This window comes from Dipodomys spectabilis, unplaced genomic scaffold (assembly GCF_019054845.1).
Source record: "Dipodomys spectabilis isolate Male_0828 unplaced genomic scaffold, ASM1905484v1 ptg000043l, whole genome shotgun sequence".
In the NCBI taxonomy this organism is placed as follows: domain Eukaryota; kingdom Metazoa; phylum Chordata; class Mammalia; order Rodentia; family Heteromyidae; genus Dipodomys; species Dipodomys spectabilis.
In genome coordinates, this window is record NW_024870720.1 from 30,738,620 (window position 1) to 30,757,728 (window position 19,109).

The following is a 19,109-nucleotide window of genomic DNA, read 5'->3' on the forward strand; positions in this document are numbered from 1 at the left end:
AAATTGTTCCAGTTTTGGCCTGTGGGAGCTCTTTCTGGCTGGCTCGGATGTGAATCCTGTTTGGAGGTGATGAAGGGGTGGGGCTGTGCTCTCTTGATCTTGTACCTAGAGAAAGCTTGTCCTAGGAAGGGTGTTACTGGTGCTGAGGTGGGGGGAGGGGTCCACAGAGGCCTATACACTGATTTTGGAATTAGAAAGTCCTGGGGGTGAAGACCAAATCCAAGAGGGAGGACTGAGGTATAGCTTCATTGAGAAAAGAAGCTAGAAAGGATTTCCTCACTTGTTTTACGAAAAAGGAAAAAGCAAAAGGGAGTCGTTCCCTCCTTCCAGGAGTATGTAAGGACCAGCCAAACGATCAAGTTGTAGACAGACTCTTATTTCAATCATTAATAAGAATTCTTATGACCCTAGCATATTATCTTGGCAGAAATATCTCCATAAAACCTTGAGCTTCAGGTTATTTAGGGAATTTTTAAAGGAGACAAGATACTCTAGTTTACAATGAAGATTTTCCACGCCAGATTCCCTCCACAGTCCTCTGATTCCTTCCTCACCTTCTATCACCAGTTAGCACCACCACTAAAATAACTCAGATCAGCCAGCATTTACCCACATGGTAAAATGTCATGTACTCTGTAAAGCGATTCAGGATGAATGGATAAAGAAGCTCAAAGTCAGACTCCCAGTGGAGCAGGGAGCAGCAGGGTGAGTTTTGCTGCTATTTCTCCCGGCAGTGGGGTTGGGTTCTGTTCTCAGGACAGTGTGCCTCATAGCGCCTGAGATGTAGCTGCAGCACCTCTGCCCCACTGTGGGGGAGAGGGCGGGGGTGGGGGGAGCTTGAAGCAGTCAGCACACACTTTTTTGCAAACAGTATACTTTTGAAAGTGTTCTGGGGCTTGGTGAAGTTTAGCCCAGAGGATCCCTTAAAGAGACTTCCCATTTGTGGTTTGAGTCATTTTTATCAGCAGCCACTTTTCCTTGCTTCCCCTTTCTTCCTGCCTACAAAATAGAAATCCAGCATTTCAAAGCTCAGCCAACACTGTAGATCTTCACAGGAAAAGTTCCTTAGCATCCTCTCTTCCTTCCTCTTATAGAGCAGGAATTGGATTTTAATGTGGCCCTTTTACAGAAGTGGATGGTCCCTTGCTTGAAGTGAGCTCAGTGAATTTAAGAGATAATCCAACCAAAAGTGGGAAAGCCTTAGTGGCCTGGGCAGACGTGTAGCTTTTTATCCCATGTTGGACTGTGTCCCCACATGGGCCAGAGGGGTGCTGTTTAGGGTGTTTGGATTTGCCACAAGGGAATTCCCAGCAGTGTTAGAATGAGATTCATATGCATTCATTACAGTTGCTCAGCTATAGGGTCTGTAACAGTCTTTTTTTTTTTTTTTACTTTTTATTTATGTGTGTGTGTCTGTATGGGGTTTTGAACTCTCAGCCTCTTGCTCTCCTTGACTTTTTGCTCAAGGCTAGAGCTCTGCCATTTGAGCCCCAGTTCCACTTCTGGCTGTTTGTTGGTTAATAAGAGATAAGGGTCTCTCAGACTTTCTTTTCTGGGCTGGATTCAAGTCACGATCCTCAGATTTTAGCCTCCTGAGGAGCTAGGATTTCAGACATAAGCCAGCAATGCCCGACTATCCAAATGTTTTCTGAGCCAGGCCCCATCTCTGCCTTTTTCTTTTTTTTTTTTTTAAGACAGGGTCTCACCTTTGCCTGGCCTTGGCTGAGATCTCTTGACTTCCTCTTGTAGCTGACAGGCACTTGCCACCTTCCCCAGCTTTTTAAGTTACAATCCTGAGAACTTTTCTTCCTGGGTTGACCTGGAACTGTGATCCTCCTGATCTCAGCCTCCGGTGTAACTGTGATGACACACACACGCCACTCATCCTGGCTTAAACTCCCCAAGCTTGTACTGTATGTTTTAAAAAAAAATAACAAACCACATGTTAAATTGAAGCCTCGTTCTCTAAATTGTCATGCAGGTTTTCCTTGAGCATCTCACATCATTTGGTGTACTGTGCATACTTCTGTTAGGAAATAGTTCTTTTTTCCTGACATTTATCTAGCTTGTGTTCTCTCTTTGACATTTGACATTCATTTGGAGGAAATTTTCAGTCACCATTTCAAGTATTTCTTCTGTTTTTTTTTTTTTCTTGCTTCTCTACCTGGATCTGTAATGAGTATATCTCCTGGTTCTTGCATGCTCTGTGTTTCCCCCTTCCTCTTCTCTGCTCTTTATTTTTACAGGTTTCATCGAGGTTTTCTTGGATTTAGCCATTCTTTCCTCAGTGAGATCCTGCATGCCCTAGCTTGGGAAGAGGCTATGTGAGAAGTCTGTATCTTCTGCTCGAATTTGCTTTAAAAATTAAAGTCAATTTAAAAGCAAAACAAAAGCAATCTGGTTCCAGGCTAGCCTGAGCAACTCTCCATATCAAAACAAACCAATAAACAACAACAAAAAAAGGAAGTTGTGGGTATGTTCTCAGTGTTTACTTGGAGGTTCAGCTGCTTGATGATCTTTTCCATGGCCACTTGAAATCTTGTTTTTATCCTTACCCCAGCGTGATTTGAAATGTGTGTCCATGATTAATGCTTTGCCTCTGGGGATGTTTTTATCTAAAATAAAATACAATATGGAGAACAGGGTAATGGTCTAGATCTTCAGCGGATTTGAATATTTATTTTATTATGCCTTGTAAATGGTAAAATAAAAAAAAAAAGATATAAACTATGTTATAAAATACCCTCATATATTTATAGAGAGAGAGTTGACAGGGATTTTTTTTTTTAGAATTTTATTCGGAGTTTATTTTTGAGTTTTATTAGAGTTATAAAATTCCTTGAACAAAGTGTGAGGTGTGGTGATGGCTGTGGCTATGCAGTGGCATTAGCTAAACTCCTGTGGCAGAATGGAGTGTGGAAATATGGGTCAGGAGAAATGAAGGGACCACAGAATATTCTATCTTGTCAGCTGCTCTGCCCTAAAACCTTTTTATTCAGTTCCAAATTTGAAACCTTTATATTAGGGAATAGGGTCTTTTATCATGTTAAAATCATTTCCAGTATGACTTTAAAAATGACATATTCTATTTCTGACCAGTGTTGAAGGTCTTGAACTCAATTATAGTGCCTTCTGCCCTTTGTTTTCTTACCTTTTTAATTCCTCATTTGTGGCCTTTTCCTTCAAAAGAGGAAGGAGAAGAGATAACCACCACCATGTATATCAGATTTACTCCAAACCAGCGTCTGTTTCTTTCGTGTCAGAGCGTAGGGATGTCCATGTTTAAAGGAGTGGTAATCAGAAGAAATTATCACCACCAAAAAACTATGAAACTCTCTTATCTGATTCAAGAAAATACAGCTTAGGCTTTAGCATTGTATAAAATTAGCTTGATTTTCACTATTTTGGTCAGCATTTAAACTCTTGGGGAACAAGAGATTTTCAGCTGAGATGGGATAGCAGATCACCTTCCCCAACCCTCAGCCCTGTGGGTAAGGGGGGATTGTGGGAACCTGCGCCCTCTCTTGTGTTCTGCTGAACCCTTCCTAGATCTGTAGTAGCAATCCTTGGGGAAGGACCCCAGGCATCTTCTAGCAAATGGGTTTTCCTGCAGATCTCTGAGTCTTGGAGATACCCAATAATCTGTGTGCATCTGTGTTGAAAGACACCAAACCAGTGGGGAGTGCTTTCTCCATTAATTCTAGTGTATTCTGTGGCACAGAGCTATAGTAGTGAAGAAAAATTTTCCATCTGAAAAAACAAGCAGGAACCAATTTCTATCTTTTTCCCTCCCTGCCTGCCTTCCTCCCTTCTTTTCTTTCCTCCCTTCCTCTCCTTCCTCCCTTCCTTCTTCCTTCCTTCCTTTTCTTACCTTCCACAAAGAAAATGCATGGTTCCAAATTCAGAATTAAGTTCCTTGATAGCATGTATGCTGTCCACATTATTCTGTTGTCATTATTTGAAAGTCAACAAATGGCAAAGAATTACAGTGAATAATAGATCATTACGACTGAAGTTTGCATCAAATTTTGCCCTGACTTAGGTGTAAATGTTTACCTGTGGGAAGAGCGGTTGTGTATTCCGAAGTTTGTCAGTGTATCCAGAGTTCAGGGTGGGGAGGTATAAAGAAAGGAATATTAAGAAAAAGACCATTTCGACATTGCCTAGGGTATCTAAGTGAAAAACACCTCCTCCACTGCTAGTCCCTTCCTTTCTGCTGTAGCTGTGTGTGTGTGTGTGTGTGTGTGTGTGTGTGTGTGTGTGTGTGTGTGTGTGTGTGTGTGTGTGTGTGTATCATTAAAAATATATGGGAATGAAGGAGTTAAATATGTAGTGAAAGGACCAGGGGATGGGTATGTGGTAATGAGTACAGCAGTACAAGGAAGGGGGCTTTATCTTGAAAGCCAGTTCTCAGGGATAGAATCATTGTCTGTATGACAGCAGCCTTCACCCTGAGATTCAGCCATCAAAGCCAAAAGTCCTGAGGGCATATGATGAGGATGTGACATTTTAAAAAGAATGTTTCCTTTGAGAAAGGGCTGTGTGTGCCTGTGGGGCTGCTTTACCTAAGGCAGACCTTTCCAGCCTAGAGCCATTGCTTTGTTTTTCAGTGCTGGTTGAACCCAGTGCCTCAGCATGCTAATACCTCTGGGGGCAGCCCCAGGTCCTAGACCACAGTAGAGAAAGACACAGTGTTCCTTCACTTTCTTGTGACTTCAAAAAGCCTAAGAGAGAACCCTGTGAAGGCCCCTGAAGGAGTCCTGGGAACTGAGGTTAGGAATGCTTTAAAGGACTAACCAGTTTCTCCAAAATAAAATCTTTGGCTGGGCACTGGTGGCTCTCACCTGTAATCCTAGCTACTCAGGAGGCTGAGGCCTGGAGGATTCTGGTTCAAAGCCAACTTAGGCAAAAGAGTCCTTGAGATTCCATCTCCAATTAACCAACAAAATGCCAGACTGGAGGTGTAACTCCAGCAGTAGAGTGCCAGCCATGAGTGAAATAGTTGACTGAAAAAGTGTGGGTCCTGAGTTCAAGATCTGGTACTAGCAAAAAAAGTTGTTTTTTATTTTCTTAGCCAACAGAATGTTACTGGATAATGTCTCCTGTAGACATTAGGAAAAGCACCTGAGCATGGAGTGAGTCTTATTTTGGAGAGTTCTGACTGGAATTATAAATGGTGCCATGTTACAAGTGCAGCCAGCTCTATGTAGTGTAACTTGGTCCCAGGTTTCAGCTGCTATATGTTTGCATTATCAGGGTTTGGGCCTATCATTTTCGATTAACGGAAGAATGCCTAAAAAGGCATTGTTTTTTCAAATATGAATCATCTATTCTTCTAAACTAAGGACGAATCAATCACTCTAAAATTATTTTACAATGGCACTTAGTTCTTCCAGCTGAACTTGTTTGCTCTTGGAAGCTGCAGTGAAGATTTGTCCTTTGAGCTGCCAGTTCTACTTCTAAAAATGTCTACAGACATATCAACCTATGTAGAAAACAGCACAGCCTTTATAAATAACAGCAAAAGACAAAAACAAAGCATGTCCCCAGAAGGGTCTGGCTAAGTAAATATGACATGCACATGCAGGGAAACAGCAGGCAGCCAAAGGAAACGAAAGCATTTAGAAGATCTACCCCTAGTAGGGTGCCAGTGACTCATGCCTATAATCCAAGCTTTGCTAGAGGTTGAGATCTGAAGGATCATTATTCAAAGCCAGCCCAGTCAGAAAAGTCCATGGAACGCTACTTCTAAAAGTATAGCTGTGGCCAGGGTTCAAGTAGTACAGCACCAGCCCAAACAAGAAAGCTGATAAGGCATGAGGCTCTAAGTTCGAACCTTGGTATATTTATCCAAAATAGACCAATCCTTTCTGGCTATTTAGCTAACTCCAGACCCCATTCACATGCCTCTTTAGTGCCTGTATCCAGAACGCCACCAAGACCCTTACAAGTGGCCTAAGTTCAGAACCTTCAGTGCTCTTCCTTCACAAGGTTCCTCCCCTCCCCCACCAAAGTCTATGTCTTACGCCAGATCCCTCCAGCTCTCACATGATTGGCTCCTTGTCGTCATTTAAATCTTGGATCTAATGTTCCTTTCTCAAAGAGGTGGTTCCCTAAACCAGGACCTGCAAACACTGTCATATTAGCCAGTTTTCTACCCTTCAGAGTTTAAGTATCATCTTTGCTCTTCACTACCTGAGTGACTTTAGGCCGTTAATTTAGTCCCTTATTCATCCTGTTTTCCTCATTTTAGTTTTCGATTTTAAAGATAGCATAAAGATTGAGAAAATTCCGACATGCCTTGAAGGATGATTGGTATTTAGTAGGCATGCAAACATTTAAAATTTGTTTTATTGTTAATAAAGGTGATGTACAGAGGGGTTAGTTATATAAGTCAGATAAAAAATACATTTCTTTTTGGACAATGTCACCCCTTCCCTCACTCTCTCCCAGTGTTTCCCTCCAGTCCCCATCCACAAGTTGTATGATTTATTTTCAACATGTTATCTATCTAGCGAGTACCACTGCTACATTTGTTCAGCCTTTGTCCCTCCATTTCTGTGCCCTCAACATGCAGACCTTTCTAAAGTGACTAGTTCTCTTGAAATTAATGCATCCTAAGTCTCCACAGGAAGACTATAAACTTTGTAAGGCACCCATGACCTTGCTGACCTCCAAGCACAACTTAGCAAGGTAAAAGGCACATAGTAGATGATCAGTGAACACTGCTTGAACTAAGTAATACCTGATCAGCTCATAATAGGTTGTTCAGAAATGTGGTTTGCGTTTCTGATCCTTTCTGCCAGGGCAAGATCAGCTAAGAAGGACGCCATGTCACTTGTTCATTCCAGTTTCACTAGCCTGCCCCATCCCACACAATCAAACTTCCTTCTTTGTGGTTAGGAATGCAACAAAAGGGCATTGTTTGATTGATATCCATACAGAAAACTTAGTTCGCTGAATTTTAAAATCCATGCCAGTAGCTCATGACTATAATCCTAGCCACTCAGGAGGTCAAGATCAGGATTGCAGTTTTGAACAGCCAAAGCAGATAATCTGAAAGTGGAGATTTAGCTCAAGTGGTAAAATGCCAGCCTTGAGCAAAAAAGCCAAATAATAGTGTAAGGCCCTGCGTTCAAGCCCCAGAACCAGCCTGCGTGCGCATGCGCGCACACACACAAGCCTCTGATAATATGTTCATTAGGAAAAATATTTATCTTTCTGAAGATGAACATGATCATAAAATATAAAAGCATGATGTATTCTTTAGATGTTCAGTATTTACACCATCCAAAAAGTAAACAACCAGGTGCTGGTGGCTCTGGTTTGTAATCCTAGCTACTTAGGAGGCTGAGATCTGAGGATCACAGTTCAAAGCCAGGCAGGGCAAGGACATCTATTAGACTCTTACCTCCACTAAACCACACACACACACACAGTAAAGTGAAGTTATGGTACAAGTGATAGAGCACTTGCCTTGACCTTGAAAGCTTGCGGACAGTGCTTAGATCCAGAGTTCAAGCCCCAGGACCAGCAAAATAAACAAACATAGACAAAATCAATCCTAAAATTCTTATAGAAGTGTAAGAGACCCCAAAAAGTAAAAGTAATCGAGCAAAAAAGAGCTGTGCTGGGGACTGAGAAGGTGGCTCAGTGGTAGAGCGCTTGCCTTGCATGCATGAGGCTCTAGGTTCGATTCCTCAGCACCACATAAGCAGAAAAAAAGCCGGAAGTGGCACTGTGGCTCAAGTGGTAGAGCGCTACGCTAGCCTTGAGCTGAAGAGCTGAGGGACAGTGTCCAGACCCAGAGTTCAGGTCCCATCACTGACCAAAAAAAAAAAACAGTGCTGGAGGTATCACAATCTCAGACTTCAAATTATGCTACAGAGCCACAGTAACCAAAACAGTGTGGTATTGGCACAAAAACATATCTGAAGACCAATAATATAGAAAACTCATATCACACCAGCTACAGCTATCTCATCTTTGACAGAGGATCCAAAAACATGCACTGGAGACAATACAACCTCTTTAACAAATGGTGCAAGAAAACTGGTCATCTACACTTCTAAGACTCCAAATGGATCAAAGATCTGAAACTTCAACTCCAGGGAAATCTCGGGAAGATACAGACACGGGTGATTATTTTCCCAGAAAATAGGAACAGTAGTTAATGAATCAAAAGAAACTTATCAGAATTAAGAGCCAGCTCACTGTATGGGAGAAAATCTTCACCAACTATTCAACAGAATAATGATTAATATTCAGAATATACAAAGAGCTCCAACACTAAAAAAATAAATAAATGAGCAAATAGTGCAGTCAAATAGGCAAATGAATTGATCAAGCAATTCTCAGAAAAAAATACAAATGTCTAACAGATACACGAAGAAATATTCAACATTCTTAGCCTTAAAGACAATGCAAATAAACCACACTATGATTGTATCTCCAGTCAGATTGGCCAGCATGAAGAAAACGATCAACAAATGCTGAGGAAGATGCGGGGAGGAAAGCAACCCTCTGTTAGTGCGACTGTGAACTAGTGCAACCACTATGGAAATCAGTGTGGAGGTTTCTAAAAAGGAAAGGAAAAAAAAATAAATGACTAAAAGTAGACCTTCCATATATACACCATGTCACTCCCAGGAAAGTACTGGAAGGATTTAAATCAGTATATAAAAAAGACACTTGTGTATATCTACTCATTGCAGCTCTGTTCACAATAGCCAAACTCCAGAATCACCTGAGGTGCTCAATAACTGATGATTGAATAAAGGAAATAGGTACATATATCATAGAATATTAGCCATAAGGAAAATAGATGGAATTGGAGGAACATTATGCTGAGTGAGCTATCCCAAGCTCAAAAGCCAGATGTCACATTTTTCACTCATTTGTGGAATCTAAACCTAAGACATACATATTCGCAAACATGTATATAGACAAAATATTCAGATACATTCATACAGGTATACAGACACATGGTTGTAATTATACAATTGTTTAGGGAGACAAGGTGGATCGGAAAGAGAATGAGGAAGGGAAGAATAGTATCCTGGTACAGTGTGATTCCCCAAGGAATCCTCCTGAAAGCTGTTAGGCCACAGTGGTTGGGGAGGGGAGGGAAAGAGGGAGAAAAGGGGTTATTCTGATTTACATATGTGTATGTGTTGAAATATCATGGGGAATCCCTTGACATTATTAATATAAACTAAAATAAAAGCCTGTTGGGGGGTAGGTATCAGCGGGATGGGGGAGGGCAAATGGAGAGAGCAAATGAGGGTGAATCTGCTATCAGATATGCATGTATGAAACTAGACCGGTGAAACTAGTTGAGTGTGTTCTGATGCAGGACAGGAATGAGGGAGAGCGATGCGGGGAGACTGATCAGGCTCATTGTATGCTCTACAGACGTGCCACAGTGGGGAAACCTCCCTCCCCCATCTGTGACTAAAGTGAGCTAATTTATTTAGGTTGGTAAGGAGCTATTTGACCTTTTTGGTTATCTTAAGATACAATCAATTGTATTTCCAAAATAGGAAGCTATTTTTAAAAATTGTTCTTTAATAGATAATACGTGTATAAGGCACAAAATTCAAGTATAAAATGAAACCTAGGGAAAATAAGGTTTCTTCCCTGGAGGCAGTCATTATTTCTAAAGAATCCCTCCAGAATATGCTATACAAACATGTGATCGCGTACTTACCTTCCCCACACATTCTATTATAGACACAGTTCTACAACTTCTCACTTAACAATATATTTTGGAGGTATTTCCAAGTTAATACCAAGAGAACTAGTCCATTTTTAACAACCGAGTAGTCCTCATTAGTCCACTGTCGATGGGTGGGTGGCTTGTTTTCCAATGCTTTGCTAGGTATATTTTATTGTCAGTTGTGGGGCCTGAACTCTGGGCCTGGGCGCTGTCACTCAGCTCAAGGCTAGTGCTCTACTCTGTGACTGTGCCTTGCTCTCTGCCCCCACTCCCCACCCCCCCATCCAGTGGCCACTGAGACAGGAGCGTGACTCCATGCCTGAGCCAGGCCCTTATTCTCTCTTATCATGGATGATAGAGTAATCATGATCTTCTCTTCCTCACATTTATTTTCCTTGTGAGTGGCAGTATCTTCCTGATAGTCCAGTTTGAGCCTGCCTTTCCCAGCAAAGGTTCTGTGCTACCCTGCATGTGCCAGTTCATGATCTGACCCTTTCTCCTGTTTTGCCTTCTTCTGTACGGTATTTGTCTTCATAGCCATCATCTCCCTAGCTCATTTCCTTTGCTTTTATTGTGTTTTTGCACACTTCCATATCTTTGTCATACTGTTCTCTCTGCGTGGATACCCTTCTTTTTCCTTTCATATGACAAAATCTATCAGGTCAGTGACTCAGCTTTTCATTACGTAACAAATATATGAGAAGAGTAGACTTCAGGGACAGGTATAGTGGTTCACACCTATAATCCCAGCAACTGGAGAGGTGGAATTTGAGACGGTTGTGGTTAGAGTTCAATCCAGGCAGAAAGTAAGATTTTCCTCACTTGATGAAGGCAAAGCTGTATTATTTGTCTTTCAGCAATGTGTTTGACCACCTCCCCTACCCCCACCCCTGCCACCAAGAAGGAGAGATGCCCACTAATGCCAGGTCTGGGGAGCTATATTGTCTCCTTTAGTCTTTCAAACTAGAGAGCTTCTCCGGAATATGTCTTTGTCCCATGCCTCATTTTCTTGCCAGGGGAAGGATCTTGATTCTGCAGTGCCCATGGATTCACCCGGGCCCATTTTCCTTGGATGGGAAAGGCAACTCAGTACCAGTGTTTCAGCCAGACATGAATGGGCCAGAGTTCAAGCCCCATGACCCACCAAAAAAAAAAAAAAAAAAGAATGGGGATCCTGGGGTGATGAAGCCCAGTATCCTTGGTGTTTCTTTCAGTGGTGCAGTGTGGAGATTGCTCATCAGTCATTCAGAGCCTACCCAAGTCCCCTCTGGCTACTTGACAGGGTTCTTGCCAGCCAGAAAATGGAGAAAAACAGTGACAGTTTCTTCCTTCTTATTATTGGGCCCTTTTGTGTCCAAAATGATTTGGATATGAAGTGCCTCCAAGTATAACATCCAAAAACAACTATTTTTTCATTCAAGCCCAGGCTTTGGCTATGTGATTTACTAGTAACATCTATTAGGTACCCCCAGTACTATGTAATTGGGTTTCAACCCTAGCTGTGTGGTGTGGGCCAGTCTGGAGAGTTCCAAAGTTTGGGGAAAGATTTCTAATCACTGGATGGAACTATGTGATAAGCCAGCCATCCTAAGTCAGAGAGGTAGGCTGTCCCCTAGCTCCTCAAGTTCTCCTAAAAGCTGGGATAACAGGTGTGTGCCACCATGTCCAGCCAGGTCCTACCTGGATAGAACATCTTAAAGTTGCCACACATCCGCACAGAGCCCATTGGAGAACACACACAAAGCATATGATATACAAGCCATTGCACCATCCTCTCCCTTGAGATCTGAATGTTTCTCACTCTTTTGGACCTAAAGTACTTACTAAATATCTGCTTTAAAAAAAAAAAAAAAAAAAGCACCTGTTTTTCTTGTTTCAGATGAAGTCAGATATCCCTAAAGTGGTACAGCCATCAACCATCATCTCTTTAGGAAGTCTAAATGTAAACCTGGAAACCAGTGGCTCACACCTTTCATCCTAGCTACTGAGGAGGCTGAGATCTGAAGATCATGTTTTGAAGATAGCCCAGGCAGGAAAGTCCTTGAGACTCTTATCTCCTATTAACTACCAGAAAAGCCAGGAGTGGAGCTGAGGCTCAAATAGTAGAGTGCTAGCCTTGAGCAAAACAGCTCAGGGATAGTGCCCAGGTCCTGAGTTCAAACTCCAGGACCAGCAACAACAACAACAAAAAAAACCAATTCTCCATATATTTGTATTTTGAAAATAGTTATTTGTCTTGCAAAGCCCATCAGTTTCTCTCTTACACTTTAAGAAGTTATTTCAGATAAAATGAGTCTAATTTTGCCTGTGATGAGTCTCCTCACATTTAGCAGAGGCTTAAGGAAGGTAAGTGACTTACAGTCCTAGCAAGAACCCAAGTGTCCTGTCACCTGGTCTGGTATTGTCCTGAATGCTCAACAAGTGACACACCGGCATCAGGGGATGGATTCCCATCTCTCTTGCACAGTATAAGTAGAACAGCCAGGTCAGGTAGTTCACACCTGTAATCCCAACTACTCGGGGTGGCTGAGATCTGAGGATCACAGTTTGCAGCCAGTCCAGACAGAAAAGGCTGTGAGATTCTTATTTCCAATTAACGATCTAAAAACCAAGGAGGCACAAGTCACAGCTATTCTCGTTACCATATCCAAGTGCATTCCTGGATCCCGTCAGTGTTTCTGAACTATCAGAAAACTCCCCTAAAGTCTAATAGCTCAAAGTTGTCAGCCTGAAATGCTTGATAGATCACCTCACTCTGGCCAAAAACACAGTACAGCGTCTTCTCATTTTGGCCTTCTATAGTAGTATCCTCCCCTCCAGCCCTGCAGCTAAGGGACACCCACGGTTTCCGGTTGCCTGTGTCAGTTCTTTGTGTTTTAAGGGCTGGATGTTTAAAAGTTGAAGTCACTGACTTGCAAAATGAGAGGCTATTTTGGAGATCCTGTTGTTTCCGGGATTTTGCCATTTAGAGCATTGTTAACACTGAAAAGCTGCAATTTTAAGAAAGCAAACAATAGCGTCATTTATCAGGATAGGAAGCCGACTTCACCATCCCCACAAAGCCTTCTACATGTGTCCACACAAGATCTCTTAGAGATGGAAAGAAAGGAATCAGTGATCATATATTTTTATTTTGTCTTACTTAGTTATTAGTGCTGTTACCGGGGCTTTAACTTAGGACCTGGTTCCTATAACCACTTAAGCCTCAGCTCCACTTCTGTCTTTTTGGTGGTTTGAAAGATTCTCACAGACTTCCTTGCCAAGGCTGGCTTCGAACTTTCATCCTCAAATCCCAGCCTCCTGAGTAGCTAGAAGAACAGAAGTGAGCCACAAGCATCTGGCAGTGCTCCCATTTTTATATATGGAGATTGGCCCAGAAAGATCAAGGCCTGCGTGCTTCCTATTCACACAGTGTTAAATATCAACTTGTGTCTAGATGCACTTTGGGAATTTGTTTTACTGCTTCTGCAAAATAGCCGTGTCATCTGAAATTACATCAAAATAAGTAAACTATTTGGCAGGAAATAGCAACCATGGGTATATGGTAGCTGTGCCATCTTCTTTGCAATAGTTACTGAAGATAGAGCAGACTCTGCTTTTACCTTTGTAGGAAACCCAGCTGAGCAGCTGCTAATGTGGGGGGGGGGGTCCCTCTTCTGTGTCTCCCCAGGCGCAGTGAGCCTGCAGGCCGCCCTCACTCTTGGCATACAACCAAATGTGGGGAGAACCAACCTGATGCCAGCATGATGCAGATATCTCAGGGCACAATGGGCCCTCCTTGGCACCAAAGCTGTCACTCCAGGTAAGTGACTACATTTGAGACTGACAGGTTGGCCTCAAAGGTCATATTCCAGCCAAGAACACTTTCTGTGGCTTGAGAACATTGTACCCTGAGTACCATACCTCTCTCTCTCTGCTACTTTCTTCATCCTCTTAAACTCCATCTTCAGTTAGCAAAACAGCCTGTCTGGAGACATGGCCGAGGTGCGAGCGTGCCAGTCAAACTTGCAGGCAAGCTGAAAGAGAGCAAGAACCTAAATTCAAACCTAAATTCAAAATATTGTATCTGTTTCTTAATCTGATTGTTGCTGCTCATTTGAACTCTCTACTTGGTTTTTCTTCCTTTCTAAAGCAGTTTACCCAGCCTAGCTCAGCAACAGAACTAAGATAGGAAAGGACCTCTTTTTTTTTTTTTTTTTTTGGTCGGCTGTGGAGCTTGAACTCTGGGCCTGGACGCTGTCCCTGACCTCTTCAGCTCAAGGCAAGCGTTCTACCACTTGAGCCATAGCACCACTTCTGGTTTTCTGGTAGTTAATTGGAGATAAGAGTCTCACAGACTTTCCTGCTCAGGCTGGCTTTAAACTGTAATCCTCAGAACTCAGCCTCCTGAGTAGCTAGGATTACAGGCGTGAGCCACCAGCACCTGGCAGGAGAGAACCTCTTAGTATATACATAATTACATGTAATCCTGTGTGTGTACACTTGCATGCATTCATGCCATTGCTAGGGCTTGAACGCAGGGCCTTGAAGTTGCTTGGCTTTCGTGCTCCTACTCTGCCATTTGATCTATGCCTTCACTCTAGCTTTTCTGCTAGAGTGGACATGGAGTCTATTTCTGTCCTGGCTAGCTTTGAACCTTAATCTTCAAATCTTAGTTTCCTGAACAGTTCGGATTATAGGCATGAGCCATTAGGACCTAGCTATGAGTTTTTGTGAAGTTTTGTAAAGCAACTGTTATTAACTCTGTTTTACAAATCAGGAAAGATTAATTTGTCCAAAGTCAAACAACTGATCAGTACCTGAGTCAATGTCTTGACTTGAGCCAGGTTCCAAAGTTTTTGTATGTAACTGCTAGGTTACACTCCTTCTGCTTTCTAGTTTTGTCATGCAGGTTGGGGGCTAGTCAAGAAACACCCTATACAACTGAAAGGATTTAAGTGAAAGGGTGAGAACTTAGCCACTGACTGCAGAAACCATCTGATCCCAAGAGTCAGATTCCACAGGGCATCACTTTCAGGAAATGGTAATGGTAGGGAGTGGAAAAGTCAAAAGGAAAGTTACTACATACAAATGAGATACGAGTATTGGGGTGTGTGTGTGTGTGTCATCTTTTGCCATTTGGCAAGGCCAGAACTCAACCAGAGCCTGTAATGCTCATGTCTGCTCAAGGGCCCGATACCTCTAACTGGTGGACACAGGATAGACCCAGCATATCAAAGTAAGCTTCCAGCCACAGGAAGAAATGATTCTAGTGCCCCTCCCAGGGATGGCACACTGCCCTGGATTTATATACCTGGAGGTAGAGTCTTGAGGAGGTGAGAGGTAAGAGGGAGGAATAGCACCGAGCTAGAGAACTTGGGTTTTTAAGTCAGACCTCAGTTTAAAACTCATTCACCTACTATTGCATGAGCTTTAGCAAGTCACTTAACCTTTTTGATCTTAGCTTCCTTTTCTACCAAGTGAAATTAAGCCAGATACTAGTGATGTGAGCTACCAGCTACTCCTATCTACTCAGAAGGCTGAGATCTGAAGATCATGGTTCAAAGCCAGCCTGGGCAGGGAAATCCATGAGACTCTTATCTCCAATAAAACACACACACACACACACACACACACACACACACACACACAAACACACACACACACACCAGAAATGAGACTCTTATCACACACACACACACACACACACACACACCAGAAATGAGACTCTTATCTCCAATAAAACACACACCCCACCCCACCCCAGAAATGGAGCTGTGGCCCAAGTGGTAGAGCACTAGACTTGGGTGAAAAACCTAACGGACAGTAGCCAGGCCCTGAGTTTAAGTTCCAGTACCGCACAACAACAAAAACAAATTATTATATATACCTGGCCTGTGAGACACCACATTTACTCAGGCCTTGAGTTTTTAAAAAAGGGTCTTTTTTGTTGGATCATTGTAAGGATCAAGTAACAGTAAATGAAAATTGTATCAAGCTGAGGACTTAAACTAGAACACATTTATGTACTAACAGTCCCACTAAACAGAGGCCCTTTGGAGCTTCTTAACCCTTGACCTTCTTAGGAAGCCTCCAATCTGAACTCTTGCTGGTACTTCCCTGACCCCAGAATAAAAAAGGTGCTGATCCTACAACAGAAGTAAGACCACTGCCATCAATTCTCATGGTCCCTGCTTACAGTTATTATAGGGAGTTCTGGCAGGCCTGAGGGAGCAGTGGAGTTGGCATCAGAAGTATGTATTCCATAGATGCACACCAGTCCCCCAAGGCAGATTGATGTGCCCTGCTCCCATGTCCACCACCTGTCCCCGCTGATGCCAGGCTGTTGACACTGAAGTACCTGGTCATCACAGAGCGGGGAAAGAACAACCCAGGTTACCCCTACCACCACAGACATGTTGGGCCCCACCCTGGGGCTGTTCCTTCCATGCTTTGAGCTTGCAGCTCTGGCACAGGCTTCACCTACCTTGGCTGTGCTCACATGGTCTGGGAGTGGTAGTTGGAGGTGGCAAAGTGCTCCAGGTGTAATCTGAGGAGTACAGTGGCATCTAATGGTCTAGTGGCCAAGACAATTGGCTGCTTTCCCTCCTGGCAACCGTATTTAGTTCCCTAAACCCAGTCTCAGGCCTAAGTTCAAGGATGTGTTTCTCATTTGAAAAAAAAAGAATAAGGATGGGAGGGTAGAGTAAGGCAAGAGGGAGAGAGACGTACAGAGGTACTGAGGATGACTTATTTCTCTGACTACACGCTGGGCTAGACTTGGAGATTACTGATGTTATGTATGTGCATGCGCGCACGTGTGTGCATGCATGCACACACAACACACAGGTCCTGGAGCTTAACTCAGGGCCTTGCTTCCTCACTTGACTTTTTTGCTTATGGCTTCTGACTTTTCGCTGGTTAATTGGAGATAAGAGTCTCCCAGACTTTTCTGCTCTGGCTGACTTCAAACTGAGATCTTCAGATCATAGCCTCCTACATAGCTAGACTTACAGGCATAAGCCACCAGCACCCTGCAGTTCACTGAAATTTTCTCAACTGCTGAAGCCAGACCATTGCCACTGTCTTTTTGTTGCCTATAGTACTACTGTATTAAACTGCTGAAGGATACCATAACGTCATGTATGTAGGTCAGCCTCTGATTAGAGACAGAATTACATTTTCAAAATGCCTACCAGCCAGGTGCCAGTGGCTCACACCTGTAATCCTAGCTACTCAGGAGGCTGAAATCTGAGAATTGCAGTTTGAAGCCAGCCCAGGAAGGAAAGTCTGTGAGATTCTTATCTCCAAAAAAACTACTCAGAAAAAGCTGGAAGTGGTACTGTGGCTCAAGTGGTAAAGTGCTAGCCTTGAACCAAAGAAGCTTAGGGACAGTACCCAGGCCCAGAGTTCAAGCCCCAGGACTGGAAAAAAAAAAAAAAAATATTAACCTACCAGGATGTAGCAAGTGATTCACTCATCACAGAAATGAGTCTCCACTCTCAAATGGTTTCTTGGTCTGGGGGTACAATACTTGTGTCTCAAAGTGTGACTCAGAGTGATTATTCCTTAAATGCTCAGATGCTCCTTGGAAAATGTTGCTAGGACCAAATAAGTTTAGGAAATATTGCTTAGTATATTTATGTGCCTCTTAGACCAACATGCAAACAAGACTTCTAAGTCTTACAGTAAATAATAGTGTTTAGCTTATTTAGCCCAGTGTTTTCCAAGCATATTTAATCATCTAAGGAATAAGTTTTCATTAAGTACATTTAAGGAAATGCTTCCATATACTGTGTCTTAAGAATTAAAAAAATACTTTAAGACACATACACTAATATATGAGTGCACTTATCTGCTACCAAATTTAACAACACATTATTGTATATGCTACTCATCTTTTAGGGATAGAACTGAAGGCTTCCATATAACCAGAATTACAACCATTATTTCATAATGTCAAGTAGTGATCGGGAATACAGAGAAAACAGAGGGAATGTAAGCAGAGATGGTATTTAGTGCCAAGAAAACTCTGGTGGAAAGCCGCCAGTACAAAGGCTCTGGGGCAGGAATGTGTCTCATGCATTTAGTTACCGTTGGGAAGCCATTATGCTAGAATGCAGTGAGTAAGAAGGAAGCAGTACAACAAAATGGTGAGACAAAGGACTAAGGGTGACCCAGTACAACGGTGATACTCGCAAGACACTATGCTGGAAATGAACTTTACACGGGGTGAGTGGGGTGGGGACGGACAGTGGGAGCAAAATGAGGGAAGGGTAACAATATTCAACAAGAAATGTACTCATTACCTTACATATGTCACTGTAAACCTCTATAATCTTTATAATAAAAGGAAGCAGTAGACAATATGGTTGCTAAAGAAGCAGATCCTAGTAAGGACTGTGACCCACTTAAGACATCCTTGCTGTTCTCGTAGTAGTAAGGCTATCTAGGTTGGGATGGTGACAAGATTGAAAACATCATCCCAAATTATTCTACTCCATGCCCACTCATTAATGCCACCTATGAAGCAGGAATGATAACGTTAATAGAAAACAGTATTTCTAGATAGTAGTGGGAAAATGCGTTCCATATTTCCCAGGCACAGTCTGCCTGTGATTTATATTTCTAGGCAGTCTGTGGTTTGAAATACATTAGTGATAGCATTTTAGCCATTCTGTTTAGTTGTGTGTGTGTGTGTGTGTGTGTGTGTGTGTGTGTTCCTAGGCTAGGTTTAAATTATTCTTTTAGTAAAAGACTGAGGAAATTTGGGGGCGAGGGGAGGATTCAGTTCATGGAATTGGTGAGTGAGACAGCCCTCAGGGCCAAGTGCTTCCTTTCCCCCTGAACATACTTGGTCTGAATCTTCTGTTGAAAATAAAAGGAGGCATAATGGCTATTGTACAGAGGGGTTACAGTTTCATGAGTACATCTCCTGTCCAGCATTGTTACCTCCTCCTTTGTTTTTCCCCTACCATCCCTTTTCTCCCCACTTCCCCAGCTCCTACCCCCCCCCCCCCACACAAGTTGTAAAGTTCATTTTCAACATAGTGTCTTGTACATCTCATTGTTACAGTGGGTCAACCTGTATCCTTATTTCAGCATTTTGTTATTTCCCTTCTCCTACCCAAATCAGAAAAATGTATATACAAGATACAGGGCATCGGAATCAAATACAGTAAAAACAGGGGTTATGCCATGGAGGAAGAACATACAAAAGAAACAACAACAAAAATCACATTATCTATACATTAAAAACAACAGCAAGAAAGATAAAACCTCTTGCAAGGAACTTTTTGTGTGTGTGTGAACATACTGTACAGAGGGGTTACAATTACATGGGCAGGATAATGCATACATTTCTTATGAAGCATTGCACCCTCCTCCTTTGTTTAAAAAAGGAACTTTTTAA

At 42.5% G+C, this 19,109-nt stretch overlaps 1 protein-coding gene across 2 annotated transcripts in view; it reads left to right on the forward strand.

Annotated features, from left to right (window-relative positions):
* Positions 1 to 19,109, forward strand: part of Shroom3 (shroom family member 3) — a 57,104-nt gene that overhangs the window by 5,373 nt on the left and 32,622 nt on the right. For both annotated transcript variants that reach the window (XM_042678256.1, XM_042678255.1), the window contains exon 2: positions 13,389 to 13,520. In XM_042678256.1, the coding sequence (XP_042534190.1) occupies positions 13,462 to 13,520 (59 nt within the window). In that variant the 5' untranslated portion in view covers positions 13,389 to 13,461. The remainder of the gene's footprint in view (positions 1 to 13,388; positions 13,521 to 19,109) is intronic.